The following is a 24,991-nucleotide window of genomic DNA, read 5'->3' on the forward strand; positions in this document are numbered from 1 at the left end:
TATATGTTTTTTTACTGATGGGATTTAATCCCCAATGTATTTTTGTAGTGTACGCTTTGTAAAGTTTACCAAAAACATTTTTAAGTTAAAGCAAACCCTTTAGTTCTTAAGTCTTCCTTTGTAGAAAATATTCTGTAGCTATATGAGAAACTGAAATTTCAATATGCAATATGTAACATTTTCCTGAAACTGCTCCAGGTTTTCTGGCTGAGGCTACTTACAGCCTAAGAAGAAAAGCATCTGTTTATGTCACTGTGAAATTAAGCCTACAGCAGAAAGTGATTACGTATAAGAAGTACGACGTCTGTTTCTGTAGGTAGACTATAATGCACCAAATAGGTACTTAGGTTAATAGGAATGCTGCTTTGATAACATGGTAAAGGCGCTGATTGCTGTTATGCATCGGAACTTTTGAGTCCAGCGTTGATGGCCTGTGTTAACTTGCAGTTACTGACTGCTTCTGAGATGCACTGCGGCAACACAGAACCTGAGAACTGACATTTCCAGCCTCGTTTTTTCATTCACCTATTAAAACAACGTAAGAACTGTAAGGGTGTTTATTGGAGTGGATGCTTTTCTATAATGTGGTGGTTTATAGCACTTACTAAATTATTCCTTTGAGTTTTATCTAGGTTGAGATAAGTTTTTCTTTGAACAAGATGGCCATGAAGCATTTTATTATTTTGTGTTCCTTCTGAAACTTGAACCATAACTTTTTTTTTTCTTTATTGTCTTAGCTGTAAAGGACCCTACAGCTGTTGAAAGAGCAAATTTACTGAACATGGCTAAATTGAGCATCAAAGGACTCATTGAATCAGCTTTGAGCTTTGGCCGCACTCTGGATTCTGACTACCCACCTTTGCAGCAGTTCTTTGTTGTCATGGAGCACTGCCTGAAGCATGGCCTTAAAGGTGTGGTAACTGCTCTAGCTGCATATTTCTTATCCCAAACATGCCATCTTTCTTCCTTTCTTTCTTGAATGAGATAAAATCAAAGGGTTGCTTTAAGAAGTGAAGAAAATACGTAAACTGTCACCTTTTATAATTAATAGTGTCATTGTTAATACTTCACAACATGTATTTCCTCATTTGCCAACTTTTTTTTTTTATACCATTTGTTGTAAGTGGTCCAGGGCTTACCGCAACTGCATGTGTGTATGTAGCTTATATTTTTAGCTAGTCATCCTTTTGATATTATTTTGTTCTAGCACAGCCATTTTATGTTCACAGCAAAGTAATTCATAAGATGGCTTTGGATACTGGTGAGCTGACCAGTGTTGAAGTTACCTGGGAGTCTAGGCTCAGCAGTTAATGCTTTCATTACACCAGCTATTTTGAAGGAATCTATTCCAGTAATTTAAATTAATTCAGTTACTTAATTTTTCTTTTCCTAGTAAGAAAATCCTTTCTAAGTTACAATAAGACCATCTGGGGCCCTCTGGAACTTGTGGAGAAATTATATCCAGAAGCTGAGGAAATAGCAGCAAGTGTCAGAGATTTGCCTGGCCTTAAGTAAGTTGTACTGGTAAAATACAGCAAGAAAATACAGGACCTGATCGAGAATCTACAGATGTCTTGTGGTTTCATTTGGCATTAATCAAGCCTTTGAACAGCTAGCATATGATACTGGGGGAGAGCACAGGTGAATTTTGCTAGCTTTTCTCGTTCTGCATGAGCCAGCTTAAAAAGTAGGATTTTTATGTTCTTTTCTGATGTTCCTGGGAGAAAAGTTTTCTGAATAGTGGACAAAAATGGTGCAAAAAGGAACAGATTGTGTATCAAACAGTCTGCAGTCTCGAACTGCAGCAAATGTGAGTGTTTCTTTATATAGCAAAGGCTGTATAAAAACGAAAGGTACCATACTGAAGAGGAAAGTATTAGGCAGCTTTTCAGACTCTTGTGTGTAGGATCCTTCTCAAATGTAAATTTATGCTGTTAACTCAATCTCCTCCCACTCCTGTGCACTCTGCTTTTGTATTTAGCTTTGTAATTGGCCATACATTAAATTCCCAAAGGGTTTGGTTACATTGTGACTGGTATATGGCAGCAGAAGGATTATAATTCATAGCATTAGCCCTTACCTACAGCACATAGGTATATAAATTATTATTTACTCTTTTATTAGGTCAGATGAAATAATAGCCTTTGCCAAGTGTGTTACACTCTTCCTATCTTGATATAGCGTGTGGGTTTGGGTTTGTTTCATTGTTTGTTTGTTTTTCATTTATGTGCTTACCACTTCGTAAGTGTGCAAGCACCATAAGAGGAGGATCTAAAGGTCTAGGTTGGTCTAGGTTTAATTTGTTGGATATTAATGCTCGCCAGTTACATACATTTTCATCATTTTTGAATTGTATTTCTAACATACCACTGAATTTTTAAAGAAGTATGAGTTAAGGCTAGAATTTAGTATGTGTTGTGTAGTCCCAGAGAATAGGATTGGGAAGGCAGGCTTGTGTGACGTGTTGTAATGGACATTTGGTTACTTTTCTCACAATTCCCCTGAAGACTTTATAAGCAAGTTACAGAAAGGAGTCTGAATTTTTTTGGCAGATATTTTTACTTCAGCTAGTAACAGGACTTTCAAAATTATCTTTACAGGCACTGTCAGGTTAAGAAGAAGGTACTTACAGGAAAACAGCACCACTCTTAAAAATTCCTTCCGTGTTGCTAAGCATGCACTGTGTGAGAACGAAGCTCGCTAAACTACGACAGTGTGTAGAAAGTTGTGTGTTTTCACTCTGAGCAAAACAGTTAATTTTGCTGTCAGGCTCTTGTGCTTTCTCTGTTACTGTTCTTTCCAGGGTCTGCTCCGAAGCCCAGCTGAGTGGATGAAAATTTTTCTGATACTATCCCAAATCTTGGAGTCAAAACCTAGACATTACGGCTTTCCAGACTACATTTGCTCAACTAATCATTTAAAATACCCTTTCAGAAATACCAGTTGCTCTACCAATAGACTGATAAGATGTTTAAGACAGTGAATTAATTGGTATGTTGTTGATTTGGGACTGTTTGTCTTCATGCCTTTTTTTTTGTTTTTTTTTAAGAACACCACTGGGCCGTGCCCGGGCCTGGTTACGGTTAGCACTAATGCAGAAGAAAATGGCCGATTATCTTCGCTGTTTAATCATTCAGAGAGATCTTCTCAGGTAAACAATTAAGTAGACTTTTTAAATAACTTATTTTTAGAGGTTTAGTTTCCTGAAAGAAATAATTATTATGCTGTTTGCTACTTTTGAATGTATTTAGTGTAGCAAGCTGTGGCTTCTGGCCTGTGGGCTGGTTTCTTCCAGTCCTCAGGGTAGAGGGACGATGCAGTGCTGCCTCATCAAGATTGAGGGCTAGCTGACAGGTGAAGACATGTTTCCTCCCCATCGTGAAGGTGGGCCTTCTGCAATGTGCCTGACTGTTCTTTCATAGAGAAGGGTGATGGGAAGGGCGCTCTCTGCATTCCTCTGCTGTGCAGAATACAGACTAGGAACCTCTGGAGAGGAGATGAATTCACCCCTTCCGTATGCATGGTTTCCTACTGAGCTACCATTGCATGGAGGACTATTGCTTTGAACCTTCCTTTCACGGTTCTAAAACTGGCATTGCTCTCTTCTAGTATAACTTTTCCTTTCTGATGGGGTAGTTGAAACACAAAGGGGAAAAGAAAACTTGTCATCTTAATTTCGGTTCTATAGCCTATATATATTTTTAAGACTTTTCTTGTATGTCTAGGTAATGCTGGTATGTCAGGATGACATTGGTACTCAACAGCTATGGACTTTTCCATTGAAAGCACTGTTTGTTTCATGGAGTCTAATATTTTATTTTAAAAATGCAAGAAGGAGGAAGTAAACGTTGGCATTCTGTTGTTTAGTGGAGTGTTTTTCTTTCAAAAGCCCTGTTAGCATTTCAGCTCGTTCTATTTCTCTTCTTTTACCCATTTAATCTCTTACTTGGCTTCTTTAATTTCAAGCATGTGTTCATTAAAGTCCAGACCTTTTTTCACACAAGATAAATTTTTTACCATTTTTCTTTTGTGTTCTGTAGTGTCTCTTAACAACATTAGAATTGTCTGACTCAGTATAGCCAAACATCCATCTGTTGTTATATCCTATTCAACAGTGGCTGATAGGAGGTGTATAGGGAAGAGGGTTTTGTTTTTTTGGTTGTTTTTTTTTTTTTTTTAAGGCAAAATAAGTCTTGTCCCACAAATTTCCCAGCCCTCCTGCAGCTTGTGGCTCATATTTCTGGAGCCAAAGGTAGTGCCTTTGTTTTTTAATAGCCTCTGAGACAAACCATGCATTTTCAATTTTTAAATATTTATGAGGTGAAAGTATGGGCAGACCCAGTTCATCTTTAAGGATGTTGGAGTAAGGCTAAAATAGGAGAAACAATTCAGAGTTAGATGTCACTTATTAATGTATTGCATATAAATATATGAAATATAGCAATAAGATGCAATTTTCTTCTTTAACAGTGAATTTTATGAGTATCATGCACTAATGATGGAAGAAGAAGGAGCAGTTATTGTTGGGCTATTGGTTGGATTAAATGTGATAGATGCTAACCTGTGTGTGAAGGGAGAAGACCTAGATTCACAAGTAAGTCAATACAGGTAAAGTAATGTACGTGCAATCTGTAAGATTTTTATGTACAGTGAATTCTGTTACTATGGAATTATGACCTGTTAGCAATCTTACTAGAGACTGTTTAAGGCATGATCCAGTTCCTGGATCAGTGGGAGCTGTTGCATTAACCTCAGTATCAGCTGGGTCAGACCTTTAGACGGTGATAATTGTCAGAGTGCAATGGTATAGTTTTATGCTTCATCATCAGATGGATGCAACTGTAGCAATGCAGAGTTCTTTCCATCTTAATTGCGTAACTCGTCCTTTTCCTTTGCGGGAGAAGTATTAGTTCTGTGATCAGTTTATCCCATTCGGTACATTTATTGTAGTTCTGGAACATAATAGGAATCACAGTGTGATTCTGTGATCAGTTTATCCCATTAGGTTCATTTATTGTTGTTCTGGAACATAATAGGAATGTTTCAAGGGCCTGAAACAAGAACTTGCTTCGCATAGCGTAATAAAAGACCTTATGAGAAGATGACTGCTTTCAATCTGCAAAACAAGACTTAGAATTCTTCCTCCCTTGCCAAGTGCTTTGACTTTGAACTCTGATCTTTTCCAAGAAGATCTTGATGGATTCTTTTTAAAGGCAGATGCACAAGCATTTATGAATAAATGTAGGGTGTGTTCAGTCCTGATTGTTTTTTCCCAGCTTCTTTGTAGAAAAAATCGTAATAGTTTAAGTATTACTGTGTTTCAGCATATATTTCATTAAAAAGCAATTTCTATGGCAAAGTTACAGATAATTGGGTGTGTTGAACTGGGTGCTGTTGAATCGTAGGGTTAACTTGACTTTGATTGTTCATTCTAGTTACTATCTAATGTTTTAGGAGCTGATCTTGTGTACCAGAAGACATAACACTGAAAGGCCTGTAATTATAGAGAACTTACAACATGCTGCTCTTAGAATTGAGAATTCTGTATGTGTATTAAAAATCACAAAATCTATTGCTAGCTACCCGTTTATCTAGGTCACTTGGCTTTGCTGTATGAGGGGAGATAAAACTTGATTTGAGAAGGTAGTAGTGGCTGTCCAGATGTGATTTTAGAGTAATTCTGTTTGTGAAGAGTAGTATAAATAAGACATCTTCTCAGAGAAAACAGAAGCAGCAAGTTGTATTGAGCAGCAAGAGAAACTTCTGAAGAATGATGGAAGTCGCATCTGGGAGCATAGTTTTGGTACGTTAGAAGAATGCTATTTAGTGATGAATTGTGTGTATGCACGCATGGCGAATTAAACAAAGTAACTTTTGTCGAGGTAACATTTTATTTTTTTATAAAGATAGTATTTTGCTTTGATAAGCAGAATATGTTTTTAAAAAAGCTTTTGGAGAAGAGACTTTTTAAAAAAGATATGGAAAGAGTAAGTAGAAGACCGTCATAGGAAGCTGCCAGGAGAGCACGGTATAAACAAGGGAAATGTTAGACTTAGCAAGTTACTTGTGTTCGAAAGTTGAAGGGAGCTCAAGAAGGAAGCAATGCATCAGAGAAATTGAAGTACTTTTGTGAAGAGGCTGCTAGAGACGAAAAAGGAGGTTTTGGTAAAGCAAATGTGGTTAACTACTTTTATTAGAGGTTTGTGAATAGAGTAGGAAGCAGAACTCCTAGTAATGTTACTTGTAATATATATGATTAAATGACAATTGAATAGCAAATAAATGAATTAGATTCAGATTTAGCAAATCTTAAAAAATGAATGCAGTTGAGTTGGCACACCTGGGAATCGGCAAGTGTGGAGAGGTAGTATTACTTGGCAAAGAATATTGAAAAGGAGATGTGCTGTGGTAGGAAGTCATGTGAAACACTACAGACAAATTATCAAAAGTCTGTGCAATCAGTGATAGGGTTGAGTAGTATGTGATAATTCCCCAAATCAAAGTCTTCCTGTAAGTTCTTGGCTAAGCTCAGTCAGAGGTAAGAAGTCATCTTTTCTTTGGGATTTGGTACATGGCACATTGTTAATTTTCTTTGAAGGTAACATAATTCTTAACAAATACGTGAGAGTACACTTAAAAAAAAAAATCTTGTTTAAAATGTTATGGTTCAGTTTTTTGAGCTTCTGGCTGAAACTGGACCAATCTTAAAAAAGCTGATGTAACTGAGGTTTTAGTAATTATGTAGATACAAGACTGTGAATATCAACAGCAGATATTTGTATGATATGAAACTGTGTACATTTGCTTTCTCCTAGGTTGGGGTGATTGATTTCTCTATGTATTTAAAGAGTGATGATGACATTGGGGGTAAGGAAAGGTATGTCTTCGCCAAATACCTCAGATTTTGCATGTTAACAAAGCGTCAGCACCCTGTTCTTTGTAGAAATAAGTCAGGTTCCCTAAAGATGAAGTCTTCCCATCTCACTGTCTTGAGAAAATTGGCATGTTACATTGTTCTGTATTACCAGTTAGCTGGAAGAATATTTGCACTCTGAGGCAAGCCTCAGCAACTTCACCTACTTTCCTTCACGTGATGGACTGTATGGGAGGATTGCAAGGTGGCAATGAAAAGGAACCTGCTAACTTTAAGTCCTCAGCTTGGGTTTTAGTCAGTGTTTCTAAGAATCAGAGTTACGGCAAAGTAAATAAACATCCTTTTTCTTTTGAGACTGTATATGTTCATATGTTTCATGTAGAGAAATTGTTTGCAGTTTGCAGGTAGGTTTTTTAGTCTCTCTCTGATGTCACAACATGTAAGTTATTGACTTCATGATTGTGGGATGAAGTTGCTTCCTTTCTTTTTAAGAAGCAAAATTAAGATGGACATTTCCATATGATAGATAGATATGTATATTTTAAGTACACAGTTCACTACATCGTTTTGTTAAAGCTAATTTTACTATGTGCTTGCTTTAGAAATGTACAGATTGCAGCAATTTTGGACCAAAAGAATTATGTTGAAGAACTAAACAGACAACTGAAGTAAGTATTGAAGTATGCATGTCGGTCCAGACCTACAGGCAAAACACCTCTAATTCCTTTTATACCACAGCTTTGTGAGAGAGAACTTCAGAGAAAGAGGTGCAAATTCCTCCTGTTTAGACTGAGGATGTAGTGAAGTTGGAAAGGATACACTCTTCTGGAGAGACTCGGGAAGTCTCAATTTTTGTGCTTTTGTTTTTGACAGTCAGAACCTTTATTCTTCAAAGAAATTAAAAAGAGCATGCCAAAACTCATCAAGGTTCTTATGATTCATAACTTCACAGGAATGAAAAGCTTTATCTGGATTTTAACTGCATTCTATTTAACTTTTCAAAAAGTATTATTGAGTGTTCTGGGTGAATCCACATGGTTTTATTTCTTTGTCTTTCATAATATTTTAGTTTGTAGCCTTAATGCCTAGGACCAAAGCTGAATGGGCTCATTGCTTGCTGGAAACTGCTTACACATTGTAGGTTGTGGTTCCTGTAGAAACAGTTTTCAGGAAAGCTGCCTTTCCCCCTTATTTGCTGGATGGAGCAAACATAGTCCATCGTATTACTGTACAGATAGAGGAAGAGTGATTGTAATTCTCTGAGGAGTATTGTACAAAATTAACAGTGCAATGGGCTAAAAAAGAAAAACAACCCAACCCAACCTCCCCCCAGCAACAAACCCACAAAGAACTTCTGTGGAATCTGTAGTATAGCTGATCTTATTGATCCCTTTCTGAAATGTAGTCAGAATGTAATGTAAATGTAACACTGGTATGATCATTATTTACTATATGGCTCCTGTTGGGGTAAAGATATTCTGATTTGAAATTTTGTCAGTCACTGAGCGGAAATCTTCGACAGGACAGAATAACTGTGTCGAATACAAGCAAAATGAAAGTAAGTTCAGAGGAGTTAGTTCAGTAAGTGAGGAGAAAGGAACTACCACAATTAAGAATAGTGGTGTTTGTGTGATGGTAGCTGTTAATACTTAGGTGAGCCCTTGTATATTATGTTCTTGTACACTGGTTTATGCATGGAATTACTTGCAAACCAGTATTTCAGCAACTCTCTTATTTTATTTCAGATCAGCTGTTCCTTTCCACACATCCTAAAATGCATTAATCTCCTCTACCTTGCCATTCTTAATGAAGTGGTAACTTTTGAGGACACCTTAGTAGAAGTATGTGGAAAAAGAAATGGTGTTACCAAATAGGGTTTTTTTTTCTCCTTGTGTGTGAAGTGCAGCATAAAAAAATGTGCTTACAGCAGAAATAGGCAATCAGGTGATAGAGGAGGCCTGAATGTGGTTTGATATGATAAAAAAACACAGAGAAATTAAAGGGAATAAAATTCTGATTTATAAATGAAGTCAAGAAGCATCAAGAAAGAGGTAGCCTGAGGATAAATCTCAAAAAAAAAAAAAAAGTGGAGAAGCAAATAATTTTATGTAAGAAATGGGTTTTGGAGGAAAAGAACCTGGAGAATGGTTTTGTTATATGGGGGGCAAAAAAAACCCCCAAGAAGATTGTAAACCGTCTCTTAAGGGAACTCATTAAACATTTGGTACAATATAGTTGTGAGGATAAAAGAAAGGAGAGAACACATGTAAAGTCACACCCAGCCAGGAGTCTAAGTGACAGGGGTGGCATTGGGAGTTGGAAAGAACTGTATAAATGCTCAACAAAGGAGACTAATTTTCTTATATTTAGGAAAACCTCGGATAATGGGAGCGGACCTTTGAGCACTTAACCATTAATCATTGTACATTGCATTAAAGCTTTTGAGTTTGGTTGAATGAGTTTTGCTGTAATTTTGAATAATGTTTTTTCTTTCTCTCTTACAGTAGCACAGTTAGCAGTCTACATGCAAGAGTTGATTCACTAGAGAAATCAAACACTAAATTGATCGAAGAGGTAATATTTTTTTAGCAATGTCTAACAGATATTATTTACTCTCCAACAATTTTTCTAAATATACTTACATCATTTTAATCTACATAAGTTCTGTGTAATACGTTCAGATATCTTTATTTTGACTTGAAGAAAAGGAGCAGTAAGTAGCTGCAGGGATTTGAAATCAGCTTGCCTATGTAGCCTGCAGCATCAGTAGATGAATTTTGTAGAACATTGCAATTTCCCACTTTGGACAAAACCAGAAGAGAAGCCTTTCTTAATGCCAGCTGTCAGGCTGATTTTGTGCAGATGACTAGTCCATAATGGATGACACCAGTTGCTACAAAGAGGCAGAGAGTAGTTCACCAAGCAATTTTTGTTACCGTTCTCGGCTTTAGCCAAAGGATTGTTTCTTGCTTATTTACCATATGCTTATATACGGTTTTTAGACTTGTGTGGCTCTGATTTTGTATTTAGATCCTATATTTTCAGGTATCTTTGATGCTTGACTAGATTTGAATATATTTAGCTTTGTAAGAGAGAGCAGAATTTTTTTGAATCTGAGCTGCTTGAGACATAGTTAATGAAGTGGAAAATTGAAATATCTAAATTCAGTTGTTGAGGGGATAGCTAGCTCACTCTGGGTATTAATCTATCCAGATAAAAAGAAAATATTTTTTCTGGGTGTTAATTCTTGGACTATTCTGCTTTCTTTACAAGTCTTCAGCCCAGCTGTCCAGCTATTTTGATCAGCTGGCTTGTAATTCTGACATTAAGGTATATACTGTAGGGCCTAATTAGAATGTTTTTTCTTTTATAAATATGTTTTCTTTTCATCTGGGAGAAGTTTTCTTATGTAAATTGCTCCATATGATACATTAAGATGTACAAAAAAGAACAAAACTTGATATATTTGAATCCAAATGGAAAGAAAAAAATTAGAATGAGGAAAGGGAATTCAGGGTCTTTAAACGATAATGTAGCAATTCAAAGAAAACATATTCTTTACCAAACATGAAATAATGAAGTATCTTGAATACGCATGCCATTGTGTAATGAAAGTGATTCATTACTAAAACCAGCAGCTTTGTTTTCTTTAAAAACATTAAACCTCTGTTTGGTAGACTGCGAGAATAGGGCAGGGAATGTCTTGATCTTGCATTCATTAGAACTTTTCTTCTTTATTTCCACTCACAAAAGTGGTCATACTGGGATATTTTGTTCCCTCCCTTTTTTTTATTTTCCAGTTAGCGATAGCCAAAAACAATATAATTAAACTACAGGAAGAAAACCATCAATTAAGGAGTGAAAATACTCTTATTTTAATGAAAACACAGCATCATCTAGAGGTACGTTAGCTTTACCATATTTAATGTAGTAACGTCGTGTGGTTCGTTGCCATTCGAGTGTTCTTACATCGCAACTTGAAGTAATCAGTAGCTGGGCCAAATCTAAAACAACTTTTATTAAGGGAAGGACCTGTTAGGTCTGGGAAACTTGATAATTGCATAAATATATCAAAATTATAGGACAGTAGGTTGTTTAATAAATATTTGCAAATTTTGTAGCATTTTTCCTTGTATTCTTTTTATTGTTCTTCCCATCTTCCTTTTTTCTTTAAACTGTAAGCTATATCTAAGAGCATTTAAGGCAATATTATCTGAAAATCTGGTCAAAATAGTGTATGTTTTAATTGGCAAACTGTCTATTCTGATCTGTCTCATTATATGGAATGTCATCTGGAGTAATTGTGTATACAGTTGCTGAGCTTTTTTTTTTTAAGCTGTGATTTGTAGCTCCTTATATAACTTCTTGTATGTGTTTTACAGGATGATTGGTAAAAGCATAGGTTAAGCAAATGGTTGGATTGCTCAGTACTGAAGTAGTTGTGTATTTGAGTGACTTACTGAAGGAGGACTGTACTGCAGTACAGATGTTTATTTTTCTAGATTTACTCAATTCTCATTCTAAAACAGATGACTGTGTAGCAGAAACGGCTCTTTTCATGTTTGTACTGTGCTTGGAGAATGTATTTTTAAGCTTTCCCGCCCCCCACAAGTGTTAAATTTATGCTGTTAATTGCTAAACTTGCGATGAAGAAAGATAGATTCTCGATATCTTTGTAGACAACTAAAGTGGATGTTGAAGCGGAACTTCAGACATATAAACACTCCAGGCAAGGTTTAGATGAAATGTACAATGAAGCACGTAGACAGCTTCGAGAAGAATCACAACTGCGACAAGTAAGTGTTCTTTTCTAGGGTTACGCAGCACTTGTAGAAAGATTATGCTTGAGAAGAGTCAGTGTGTAAATATTTCTAGTTTTGCTTTGGCTGAGCTTAGATGCTTGCTGCTTTTAATCGCCTTTTCTCTTAACTGCCTGTAATAAAAAGGTTTTTTTAATGGAGCAATCAGTACATCAATCTTTCTGTATCAATGTTACTAAAGCATAGTAAAGAAAATACATTGTCTTTGAGAAATTATTAGGTTAAGTTGTTAGCAATAATGTATGCTCTGTATGTATGCTAAATCTTTCTCGTGAATATAGAAATCCTTTGATTCTGTTTTTGTAATTAACACTTAGGCAACTCTGTGCAACACTGGCAGGGTAATTTCTTACGTGAGTTGTCTTCTCCGGAAGCGACGACTGTCAGTCACTAAAGTACGCGAGAGCGTAATGCTTATGCAGTGGATAATTTGCAGAGTTAAAGAGGGGCAGAATTCCTGAGGTGGTGAAATAGGTGGTGCTGCAACTTTGTTAAGAGTTAGCTGTTTACCTTTTTCAAAACAGAGATGAATGTTGCATAATTGTTTAAATATTCTGTGTCGCATTGTGTTTGTGTTTTATAGGATATGGAGAATGAGCTAGTGGTTCAAGTTAGTATGAAACATGAGATAGAACTTGCCATGAAGTTGCTGGAGAAGGACATCCATGAGAAGCAGGATACCCTCATAGGCCTTCGACAGCAGCTTGATGAAGTTAAAGCAATTAACATGGAGATGTACCAAAAGCTGCAGGTAAAGGAACAATCTGCTGTTAAACTGATGTAACAAATTTGGAGTGAGAGAGATGCATTACCATTTTGTTTAGTTAAATACTGCTGTTTGTTTCTGCTTCTTGGGTCAGCTTGTCGTTTTGGAATGTTACTGATGAAGCATGATCTCACACAAAGATACTCTTAAGGCAGTCACTTAATGTTAGTGGGTTTATAGAAGAAAAGAGCCTGAGACTTAAGATCATGGCCCAATAACATTCTGTGTGGAATAGCAAGAGTAATAGTGTCTGTAGTGATAACAACACTTCTTGGCCTGCATTGCATAAAAACACAAGAGACTGTAGGCACATAGTGAGGAGCTAAAGAGGAGATCTGAACTTTCTAAGTAAGGAAAGCCATTTGGAAAACAAGCTTGTGTTAAATGGAGAAAGCTAACTACAGATTGGTTGGTCGGTTTGTTTGATCTGTTAAAAAATTAAGAAAATCCATAACAATGCAATGCTGTTTTGGCAGAATATCTGAGAGATCCAACATGTGGTTAAGAAATGACGAAACACCAGGGAAATTTAGCAGTGAATTATTTATGCATAACATATGTTTGATTTGTGGAATAAATTATCAAAAACAGCACAAGAAACTAGTCAGATCTGTGGCAGAATGAGGGGGGAAAAAAATTAGGATGCTGCAGAGAGATGATTGAGGTGATGGACAAAGGATGCTACTTTTCCACCTGCAACTGCGAGGAAGTTGGACCAGAGGAAATAGAGCTGGAAAGAAAAATAAGAAGAGAATGTTGTTCAGTATGTTAGGATCTGTAGGGTTTAGTTTTTCTTTTAAAGCTGTACTGCTGGGGGCTGTGGGTAACACTGATTTCACTTAATGACATTCATACCCACTTCCTGGGCAGAATAAAACAGTTCAATCATGCCCAGTCTCTGCTGTTTAGGGACCGGTTGATAGTGTTGATCTATATAGCGAAGATAATGCTCTACCTTTTATTTAGATTTTCAAGCTGTGGTTGAAACATGTCTGCAAGTAATCAAAATTGTGAAATGTGTTAGTAAAATTCTTAGAAGATTTTTAGGCGCCTATGGTAGTTTGATAAGAGTTGGAGAACCGTAGTGATTTCCAGCACTAAGCATCTTAGTTCTTTATTGGTACGGTTCTAATGGGCTACTTAAAAAGATGATCAGTGAATTTAAGTTGACTTGCAAAATGATTAACTAAGAAAGGAAACTAAAGTGAAAAATGTATACTTATTAAATAGCATCTACACTTGCAAAGTACAAAACTACAAATTAGCCACTCATAAAACTTTAAGCACTGTCAGTGACAATTTTAGACGGGAATGTTTAAAAATCATCAAAACCTAAAGCCATTTTAACATTTTTCCCTTCAGATATTGAAGAAAAAAACCCCCTTGAGGTAACAGTGTAATATATGCCTACTTCAGTTCTAACCTTTTTTGTGACACAGGTTTCTGAAGATGCCATGAAGGAAAAGAATGAAATAATTGGTCGATTAGAGGATAAGACCAATCAAATTAATGCAACTATGAAACAACTAGAACAAAGGTACAGGCCCATCTTTGTTTTTTTTCATTCATGCCTCCATCCCCTTATATTTTACTGCATTCCTACACAGTTGCCACTGAAATGTAACTTTCAACATAAAAATTTGGAAAGAACATTTCTGAAACTTTTAACTAGTGCTTTACTGTTTGTTTTGGTTTTTTTTCTTTTTAACAAATACACTTACTTTAAATACAAACCTAATCTTTCAGTTTTCTTCCTCCACCATCTTTCTTCTGGTCTTAGGTTTTTGTGCTGAATATCAGAAGTTGTGCTGAATACCAGAAGTTGTTTTCACCTGTTTCAAAATTCTGATTCATTATTACCTCTTTTTTTTTTTTTTCCCACCTGAATGAAGTGCAATAGAAACCAAAGCATTAATCTTGCTTATACTTAAGCATGTGCTTAATATAAACATTTAATGCCTTCATGGATCACTTCTGTATTTGCTGAAGCTGTTAAAATTGTTGTCCGTTGCTTTGGAAGTACCATTATTTTCAATGATGTAAGAGGTTTTTTACACCAAAAGGTTGAAAAGTGAAAGACTAAAATTCCAGCATATAAATTTACATTATGGTCAGACTGCATGTATTACATAATATTAAAATGTGACTCATATGTTTTAATTTAGTGGCCTATATGCAACATTGATCTTTTAAATTGTAAAATATAACATATCCATAAGCCCTGTCATGTTGGTGTTTGACATGTCTTTTTTTTAATTTAAATCTGATTATGAGAAACATGGTTATGTATTAAAAAAATTAGTGACATGAATATTCTTTTATTGACATCCTTTTTTCCTCTTTTTTCTTTTTCTTTTTATTCTTTATCCCAATTTTTGTTTTTACTATTTTGCTGCCTTCATCTGTCTTTGATTTTTGTCCACTGTATTCATGAAGTGACAAAGATCTGTTAACTCAAACTAGGACTATTGCAATGTCATTCATCAAATGTGCCAGCAGTGAAGCTCAGCACCAGTATAAACTTGTCAAAGATATATCATTCTGAAAGCTCCTCCAGATCTGTTGTGTTTAAATAATTCCTGATAAAATACAACTTAAGAATTTTAAAATTACAAGTTTAAATATAAAGTGGTATTAGAAATCCTGCACTGTAACTGATCATAGCTGGGTTCTATCTTGTTTTCTGAAAGAACATAATTTCTGGTTTCACCTTACCCATCTTAAGAGGAAAAAAAAAAAGTACACTCTTGCACTATTATTAAGCAAATGTAAGCTAGTTTTCTAATGCTGTTTAATCACTTCTTAATTGTTGAAGTTTATTTTCAAAGATTAGCTATCTTTACTTTCACTGTATATTTTTATGCCATTTGTTTCTAATTAGTCATTTTTTCTATTCTTTATGGTACTAACAGATTTCAAAAGTAGCCCTTCTCACTAATACTTCCCTTCTCCCCTGCTTATTTCTTTCACTTTTAGGCTGTATTTATCCCAGAAGCATGCTCTCTACTGGGCTTTTTGGTGGTAACTAGCACTGTTTTCTTAAACAGAGTGACAGGAGTTTGAGGGAAGAGAAGTTGAGAGCTGTATCAGAATGATATATTTAAAAAAAAAAAAAGGAGGGTGGTGTCAAGATACACGTTCAGTATGTACAGTGGGAGAATTACAGAGCTTGGGGATAAAACAGCTAAAGCACAATTCCATTTTGCCCATGTGATGTGGGGTAAAATATTTTCACGGAGTTAAAGTGGGTTTGGAGCCTGGACTCGGATGGGGCTCCAGACAGGAAGTACAGTGCGCTCTAGCAAATTTTGTAGCTGTGACTTCTGCCTGGAACAGCTGCACCATGATAGCTACAGTGGAAGTTGTAGTAATAAATAGGATTTACATTTAGGGCACAGATCCTGAACTTGTCTAACTTGTTTGTCAGCTAAGGTAAGGATCCTGCCCGTCGGTGGCTATGTCTACACTGTCATCACATCCTGTGGTTTTGCCCAGCCCCTTTTCCCTCCCTCCACCCATCATTAGGCAGGCTTTACAACTCATATTTCTGCTTTGAGTTGCTGCTTGCCTCCACTGCAGAAATGAGAGTTTTGGCTGCTGACTGCCTTGATGCGCTTCCCAGTGTTTGCTCTGAAGTGTGGGGGGGACGTTGACTGGGAAAAGAATCTTAGGGTCTTTCAGCAGAAGGGGATGTGCGTGTAAAAGTGGGGGCAGGGTGCAATAATATAGAAAGGGTTTCTACTCCATGATTACATATTACCTTATTCCTTGGTTTGGAATCAGAAAGAGCCTTTAACGCAGGCTGACTACTAAAAAATAAAAAATAAATACTCCCATCCTCAAAGAAAACCCGAACCAGAAACACTGAACGGAACAACAGGTAGAGCATAGCAGTAACGGGAGCGTTAACCATCTTACGGTCATCTATGCAAACAAGTATCTGCCTCAGTATCATCTGAATCGCAAATCCTGCTGCGACCTCGGTCCAGCTCAGCCTTTGTCTGCATTACAGCGGCGCAGTTAGCCTTGCTGCTAGTCGGGAGGATGGTGCTGTAGCCTGGGTTAGCTAGCATGTTTCTTGGGTAGCAAGCTCCCTTTCTACCTTGGTTGTGGAAACTACACTGCGATTTGATTTGTGATTTAGGGAGGGCTTTAACTTGCTTTTGGTGTTACCGTCTGGTGTAGCTTCATTCAGCTGCTTCTGCCCAGTGAATTGACTCTGCTTTTTCCCAGTATTCTCCTTTCCATATGTGTTTTGGCCCTCCGTGCACTACCATTGCAAATGTGACTGGGAACGTTCTTAAAACAGCTGGAATAGTTGAATGAGATCGTATACACTTTATAAGGTAGTTTAATTCTAGCCTTTTTTCACATGTTTACTGGCAGCTTTCGGAAACTCCTGCTGGCGCAACTTCATCAGTAGAAGCACAAACGTAGACGTTGCTGACTTAATTTCTTTTTAGCTGACATTGGGAGTTGTGAGTTACTCTGCATTCAGCTAGCTGCTAAGAAGTGAGAAGTCAAGCACAGACAGAGAGTATCACAGCTTTCTCCCCTGCTGACCTGAGAGGCCCTTGAAACAGTTTTGCTAAACACGACGCAGCAGGTGGGGACATTCAGTGGTATTTTACAGGCTCTTTTAGTCTCCTGCCTTTCTTCAAGACAGGTGTAGCCATGATAATAGCACAAGTTCCATTTTAGTACCTTTACTTTTGTTATATTACATCTACCTTTTTTTGAACTGAAGAGATGACCGAGCAGAGAGGAACCACAGTGAACTAATGGATTCCAAGGGGGGTGCTAGCTGAAGCAGAAACAACCCCTGGAATTCAGAAAGGAAAGGTTAAATTAAGAAAACCCAACCCCTTACTTCTTGATTAATTAGTTTAATTTATTTTGTCTATAGTATGGAGATATTTTAACCAGTGTAAGAATGCATTATTTTTAATACAGATTATTTAAATTAATTTCATAATATGATGTAGTTGAGGTAGTTCTATAAATGTAGTGGGACCTGTCAGGGTGTGTCGTCTTGTATTAGGCTAGTTAAATTTTTTTGCTGTCTGATTGCAGTGCTCTGTATTCGGCCTTATGCCTGGATTATTTTGAGCTGCTTTTGCACAACACATGCTCTGCCCTGTCTTAATGGGTGATTAGTACAAGCCAAGTACTTTTACAGGATTTATTTGAAAAAGGAAAAAAAAAAAAAAAGCTTCCAAAGATAACACATGAACATATGCTAAAGAAAAGAAAAAAAAGCATTAAGGTATACGCTTCGATTCTAAAATATGTATCATCATGCTTTGGCATCTGTTATTCATGAGCATAAAATAAAACAGTGATTACTTACAGTGATTACTTTCTTACTGTATGAAAAAACAGGAGCTAGTTCTCTAGGCATTGTATGGATTTCTCGTTTGAGTTTGTGAGTTTCCCCCAAACTTTGTTTTTATTTAGAAATGTTTCTATTTCCCCATTTTTCTTTTATTTGTCTTCTTCACCCTCTACACCCTAGTTCTAGCTTCAGTTTTACCCAAAGTTGATTTGAATTACACCAGATTGCAGCAAGCAGAGAAGGCTCAAATGGAGGCTGAGGCCGAGGATGAGAAACTTAAACAGGAATATGTGAATAAATCTGAAAGTCTGCAGGAAGAATTCTCCCAGAAGGAGAAACAGCTGTAAGTATATCTTTCCTGTTTGGAAACACATATGGCAGTAACCATTCTGCATTGCAGTATGTCCTGTGTCTTAATACAGGTTGGTTGTTGATAAATGGTTTTGAACAGAATGTAAACACTAGAAATCTTTATGTTAGGTACTGGCAAGGTGGAAGAAAAGATCCCATTCCAAGAAAGTCAAGTTACCTTTTGATGCCTCTGAAATGGTGTGCTGCTGGAAAGGGGGGAGCAGAACAGCATTATTTTTTGTCTAAAAGTGCAAGCTTAATTAATGAGGAAATTATCATAAGTGGGGGAAAATACATAGTAGTGGTGTAGTATTAGTAGTAGTACACACTTCTAACAAAACCCGCAAGTACGCATTAGTATAAACTTAAACAGAAGTGGCTTAAGAATAGTTTAATTGATCAGGCTTATGGATATGGTAGAAGTGGTTTAACTTACCACTGTGCAGGAAGTCAAAAATAAAAATTCACTGGAATCATAAATATTAAAAAGTAATATAAAAGCCAACCCTCTACCCTTTCTCCTGTTAAATCCTTCAGTACTGACTTAAATAAATATGTAATATAAAAAGCTCTCTCTAAGGGCAGGTGTCTTCCCCGTTTGGAAAGATAACAAATAAATTATTTAAAGCAGTGCAAATTGGCACAGTAAGGACTGGAGCTTAAAAATTAGTGATTTCCAAACCAATTATTAGCTCACCCTGCCTCTCTTACAACTCTGAATGTTAATAAACTTGTTTAACTGTCGTGACAAATGTTCACTTTACTACCACAGTCATCTTTGCAGATTTTGGCAAAAGAACAGTTCAGACCCCAGCCTTAGAATTCTGCAATTCTGAAACCTCAAGGTCATGTTCACTACTGATCTTTTCCAGCCAGGTGCTGAGGTAGTGTCCCAAAATGTAAGTCTTTCCTTGAAACTGGGTTTTGGGTTTAAAACAGGAAAACTAATGTGGATACAGATTTTCCATCAAAAAACCTTGCATGACTACTCTTGGATTTTTTCCTCTTTTATCGTGTTGGCACAATTTAGATCTAGAAGGTTGAACAGTATGCTTCCATGCTTTGGTTTCTCTGTAACACTCTAAACACCAACTCTTCCATGAAACTGATAGTGAAATTCCAGCTAGATTAGCCCTAATTCCTTACAGTGGACTCCAGTTAAGCTAATAGAATTTAGATCCTTTATGTTGAACCTCTGCTATGCAGGAAGCTCAATAAAAATAGTAATTTAAAGTCCTTCCTCCTTTATTTTCAATTCTGTTAAAAATGCCATAAGTCTTAGCCTAAAATAGAAGATGCACTTCTAAGGGTGTAATATTAAATAACTTTTATGAGCACCGGAGGTGCATGCAGTCATTGCCTGCATCACCAATGGCAGTGTGGTTGGCTGGTTGGTTTGTTTTATTTTAGAAACAAACAATGTAATGTTAAGGGGGAATTTTCCTTATGCATGTTTTAAAAATACTTTTGAATTTTGTGGTTAATCTTCTCTTATTCATTTATTACAAAGCTCAGCTCTTCAAAATGATGGCATGTTCCCGGTCCTTTAAATATATCTCTTTTTAAAAGCATTTTCTAAGTGACAGCATTTTGTTTTACTTATTACACTGATGTCTAAAATATTATAATATTGATACCTTATTTCTGTTTTAGAAAATGTGTAAGTTGATAATTTCTTTATTATGATACTAGTATATTACACCCAGAAGTAAACTCATTTTTATTTTTTAAAAAGGATGCTGTTGTGCACAGTGATGATTTTTTTTTTTTTCATATTCTAGGCTTCAGCTGGAAACAGATCTGAAGATAGAAAAAGAATGGCGGCAAACCTTAGAAGATGATCTTCAAAAGGAAAAGGAAACTGTATCTCACCTGAGGATAGAGACCCAAGAAATAATTAACCTTAAAAAAGTAAATTCTGCAGTAAAACTTGACTAGTAATTTAGAAATTGACTGCAAAGTTAATTATGGACCTAGATGTGGTATTTTTAAGAATTTCTGCAAGTAGATAAGAAAGATTAGATTAATGTATTCTCACAAACAGATTAAGAGCAAAAAAAATGGGGTTTTTTTACTCTCCATTTAGTCCTTAGATCAGAACTCAATGCTTTGAATAAGGAAAAATTAAATCCTTGTTTTTCTTTCTCCATTGTATTGAAGACTCTGTCTTCTCGTTGTAGGCCAGAAAGTGCTGCAGCTTCTCTCTAACTTGGTATATGTGGCTATATAATGTTGTTGATCTCTGAGATCAGTTGGTTTTACTTTCTTCCTGGAGAGGACTGCAGAAACAAAAATGCTTCATCCTTTGGGGTCTAAGTGTTTAATCCTGAGTTGTTGCTTTTTGAGTTGGATTTGGGAATCTTAATAGAGAGTACACTGGATCATTCATTCAGGTGGCTTTCTCAGTAAGATCAGCTTTGGGTAGTAGCAATTTTCTAGGCAGTAGCAAATACAATTTTGAGAATAATTTGGTTTGTTTTGTTTTTTTGTTTTGAGGAGTTCCTTAAACTTCAGGAAAAGAACAAACAACTGAAAAGGATATGTCAAGACCAAGAAGCTGCTCTCCAAGAACTAGCATCCAAGCTGAGCGAGTAATTTTGTATTCATGATAACGATTATTTTTGTCATATGAACTGCAATTAAGAAAAATAATAGGATGGTGGTCATTTGAATTGGCCTGTATACGACAATATTACCTATCCAGTTATCAAGAAGACATATGTCTAGTTAGGTCAGGTCTGTTTATTTTCATTTTTGGCTGGTGGGATAGCTGTGAACTTGTGGGTAATTACAGTACTCTGAACAGAAAACCCTAGTTTAGAAGAGCCTGGGAGCATTAGGAGCTGTTTTGCATGGAAAACGGTTGGCTAGCTTGCGTTTTGTGGCATTCCCAAAGAAGAACCCATGTAGAAGAGAACAGCTCTGGCTCCAGTGGGACAGTGCTTATTTTTTTGTGAGGATGCGTGCTCATGGATTCCTTTCTTTGAAGAGCTGAAGAGTCTCTGGATGACAATCATAGGCCATTGTTGCTAAGTCTGTAGAGGATGTAAGGCATTACCTTATCAAAACCTCTTCAGACTATAGTGAGCAATAAGCTTGGAGTACAGCTCTCCTTATTGTTACGTGTCATTAAAGTTTCATTTAATGATCTCTCTCTTCTAAGGAGTTTTGCCGTGGCTAGTGTGGACTTCCATGCTCTGTAGAATAACTTAGTATATATACTGTGGCTCAGTCAGTTCTGAGTGGGTTGGCACTGGATGGCTGTGGGGCGGTTGGTTTCTCCGTAATCACATAATGTGGTCTTGTACGAGTCCAGAAACTTAAATTCTGGTTTTGTGCCAATGCTATGTGCTAGCTTTAGGTATTTGCACAGAGCTATGCTGGTAAAAATTTCTCTTATCCACATAACCCCAAGCACATTTTTACAGCTGTTCAGAGGATTCTGAGCTCTTTTTGGAGAGAGCTTGTCTTTGTATAGTGCTTAGTACAGCAATGTGGTATTGATTGCACCTCCTGAATGCTGCTGTAAGGTAAAATGCTAACTAAAAGTTCAGAGTACTTTGCTTATAATTTTTTAAATACCTACAACTTTTAAAGTTGTTAGACCGTAACTCACGATATAGAAGTTTGAAATAGCACTATCTTATTTTTTTAGGTCAAAGCTGAAAATAGAAGATATAAAAGAAGCGAACAAAGCATTGCAGGTTAGTGGTATTTGGAGGAAGGAGAAACCTTTTTTTTTTTTTTTTTTTTTTGGTTTTTGACTGTTCCCTTTGAAATATTTCGTAAGCGTGAGAAGACTTTTTCCCAACAGCCACTGTTCAGAAGAGACTCACCGTATGACTTGATACAGTGAGAGAGAACCACAGACTCCCTGTAATACTTGGTTGCTTTTGATTTTTCTTGTTTGATGTACAGCTGTGCGTTTTGACACTCTTTGCAATGGTGCACCCTTCTGTATTTTACAAAGTATGTCTGGGACAGAATATATAGCATATAGCCAACTGAGCTTAAACTATGTACTGCTTCCCAATGTTCGATAAATATTTGATCATCCTATGAATTAAGTAAACTTGTAGCACCAAAGCTGGTAAAATACGATCTGTAATGTTGAGAGGTTTGGAACTTTCTTAAGAGTTATGCAGGGAGTACTTGAGAGCAGAGATTGTGTCTGCACATACTCGATCACGTGGTGTGTTGCCTTGCGTATTATTTCAGTCCAAGTAAAAGTGTGTGAAATGGTTCTGTTGAGCAGACTCCCGTTTTAATAAATTGGTTTAGACAGAAGGAAATTAACAGTTCTTGATACTGTCCTGTTTTGGGGGGGGGGTTTGGCTTCCCTGCATCTTGGGGACTGTTCCTATGTGATGGGCGGGGAAATAGGCTTCAGCGCCGAGACTTGGCTACCTTTCTGCTTTTCCCAGCTCAGCCATTGACCACCTTTTACTACCTCGACCATGTTCTCTCTGCACCTGTTCCTTCTCTGTCTTGTCGCAAGGTTTTGCACTGTTTTGGAACAGACTTGTGCTGCTTTAGAGTGTCTTTGTGACATTATACTGGTCTCAGGGCATTAAGCAATTCAGGCAGTAAATGTACTGCTATTGAATTGTGCTGTCCCCTGGAACCCAAAGTTTAACTTCATCAGATACGTAGAGTTATGATCATTTTTTTTCTCCAGGGCCAGGTTTGGTTGAAGGACAAAGAGGCTACACATTGCAAGTTATGTGAAAAGGAATTCTCTCTTTCCAAGAGGAAGGTAAAAATTTTAATGAAACTTCTTCCAACTTGTTTATGTGTATTTTGAGAGAAACATTAACTATCTTCAGATGGGCGACATGAAATGTCAATGCTCAGATGAATGCTTAGTTATCTTTGAGACATCTTTCTATTTTTTTGATACGTACAGTGCAGCTGGGCCCTAATTTCAGAAGAAACGCTGTCTTTTGGTGAAGTGCCACAAAGCAACATCCTTAAAAATTACTCGGCCTACTTTGTGGAATCATCATCTTCAGTGCTTGTCAGCTCTGGCACTGTTACAGTTTGACACATGTGGAAGTCTTTTTATGGCGTTTTTTTATACAGTTGGCTAAGAAATTATGAGTTTATTGTAATTTTAAAGTAAAATACGATGTTAATTTCCATGCTTTATTAATGGGTGCAGGAATTTTTATTTTACCTTTTTATGTTAAATCTCAGTTAGGTACGTGACAAAAACGTCCACTGTCTTGAATATCATTGCTTATATTAAATTTTATATAGCAGAGTGTGTTCTTAATCCAGGGATTGAATGAAATCTGCAAATCCCATATATACATAGTCATAAAGAAAAAGAATAAAAATGTGTACAGTCCTCGACAGACCATCTATCTATCTATTGGGATTTAAGTGAATTAGATAAATTACCTTTTGAAAACTGTTTCCACGCTCAGACCAAAGAAGTGGAAGGAATCACATTTCAGACTGCTCCGTGTTTATTGTTTGTTGGTATCTAATTACCAAGTATATTTCCATTGTAAATTTAACTTTTTTTTCCCTTATTTTCCCCCCTCTTCTCCCCATTATTTAGCATCATTGTAGAAACTGTGGTGAGATCTTCTGTAATGCCTGTTCTGACAACGAACTGCCTCTGCCTTCTTCACCGAAGCCTGTTCGGGTCTGTGATTCCTGCCATGCAATACTTATACAGAGGTGCTCTTCTAATGTGCCGTAAGATTATTTTACAAGGTATTTATTTCCTTTTGGTATTTAGCTAATCCTGTAAAACAAACAAACAACTAAAGAATGTGCAGCACTATTTCCAGAATTTCAGGTAAGCAGCCTAGAGTCGCATTTTTCAAGGTACCATGGTCTGCTTCCTCATGAAACAAATAGAGAAAATGGGACCCAAAGACAGAAAATGCACGTTACAAATACAGATGACAATGTTAGTCTAACAGATGGCTCAGAAGCTCTTTTGGAGGAAGCGGGGCATTTTATAGAGGAGACTCGGTGTTAACATGTATTTGATGAGTATCTTAGTCATTACGATGATCTTGAGCAAGATGATACACTTACCTGGTTTTACGGGCTAGTCTGCAACAAGTCCAACCTATTTCTGCTGCAGAATGTGCCTGATACGCGGTTGCGAAGCAAAACTGTGCGGTAACTAGTTTTAAATTGTATTTTAAAAAAGTAATGCAATTCATGCAGTGTTTTGATAAGTTAGTGCCAAATACTGTATTTGTTTACTTCCTCTCAATTACCAAGATTTGATACATCCGAGAATATTGCACTTGACATCTCTGTTCTTCATAGTCACGGGTGCAAGGGGAGATTCTGTCAGGTAACAAACAGTGCCTCTAGGCACTGGATGAAGGAAGGTGCATTTTGCTGAATTATTTTTTTAAAATGAACTATTAATTTGACATATCTGTGTTTCCATTGAGAGAGGGATGTCCATCACATTTTTGCCTTAGATTGTCTGTAACCTTGAACAAATCTCTTTGCATTGTTTTCCCGTAAGTCGTGCTTTCAAGCTTGTACATGCAGTCACTGTATAGCTCTAGAAGCAGAGTGAACCTGCCACCAGGACAGACTAGGATTAAATACTGGGGACCGCGTCCTTTCTGTGTTGGACAGGAAAGTTCTTCCTTATTTTCTCATCATCTTTCTCAAACTTTCAGTTTTTTTCCTAAACTTCATTTTTTTTTTTCCCAGAGCGCTTTTGAGTACGTCTAGGCCTGACCACTTTTCGCACTGATGGGAACTTCTGATGGAATGTAAATCCTTATTCTTCCCATAGGCAAATACATCCTTTGACACATTGTCCTCTCTGCCACGGCAGTGCCCTAGAACCAATCTGCCCT

General features: G+C 36.8%; 1 protein-coding gene across 1 annotated transcript; it reads left to right on the plus strand.

Moving 5' to 3' along the window:
• Positions 1 to 739: 739 nt before the first annotated feature.
• On the plus strand, positions 740 to 23,856 carry RUFY2 (RUN and FYVE domain containing 2). The gene is made up of 17 exons (XM_010297218.1): positions 740 to 911; positions 1,394 to 1,511; positions 3,050 to 3,151; positions 4,471 to 4,594; positions 6,816 to 6,877; positions 7,477 to 7,542; positions 9,379 to 9,448; positions 10,675 to 10,776; positions 11,554 to 11,670; positions 12,278 to 12,445; positions 13,900 to 13,997; positions 18,019 to 18,138; positions 19,928 to 20,057; positions 20,643 to 20,737; positions 21,802 to 21,850; positions 22,825 to 22,902; positions 23,713 to 23,856. The coding sequence occupies exons 1-17, from the start codon at positions 782 to 784 to the stop codon at positions 23,854 to 23,856; spliced, it is 1,773 nt and encodes a 590-aa protein (XP_010295520.1). The 5' UTR covers positions 740 to 781.
• Positions 23,857 to 24,991: the final 1,135 nt, after the last annotated feature.

The sequence above is a fragment of the Phaethon lepturus genome, unplaced genomic scaffold (assembly GCF_000687285.1).
Source record: "Phaethon lepturus isolate BGI_N335 unplaced genomic scaffold, ASM68728v1 scaffold15241, whole genome shotgun sequence".
In the NCBI taxonomy this organism is placed as follows: Eukaryota; Metazoa; Chordata; class Aves; order Phaethontiformes; family Phaethontidae; genus Phaethon; species Phaethon lepturus.

Excerpts from the sequence above, each read along its gene's own strand:
- RUFY2 (XM_010297218.1), top strand. The coding sequence starts at position 782 with ATGGCTAAATTGAGCATCAAAGGACTCATTGAATCAGCTTTGAGCTTT. Across the intron at positions 7,543-9,378 it reads GAACTAAACAGACAACTGAA|TAGCACAGTTAGCAGTCTAC; the intron begins GTAAGTATTGAA and ends TCTCTCTTACAG. Across the intron at positions 20,738-21,801 it reads CTAGCATCCAAGCTGAGCGA|GTCAAAGCTGAAAATAGAAG; the intron begins GTAATTTTGTAT and ends TTATTTTTTTAG.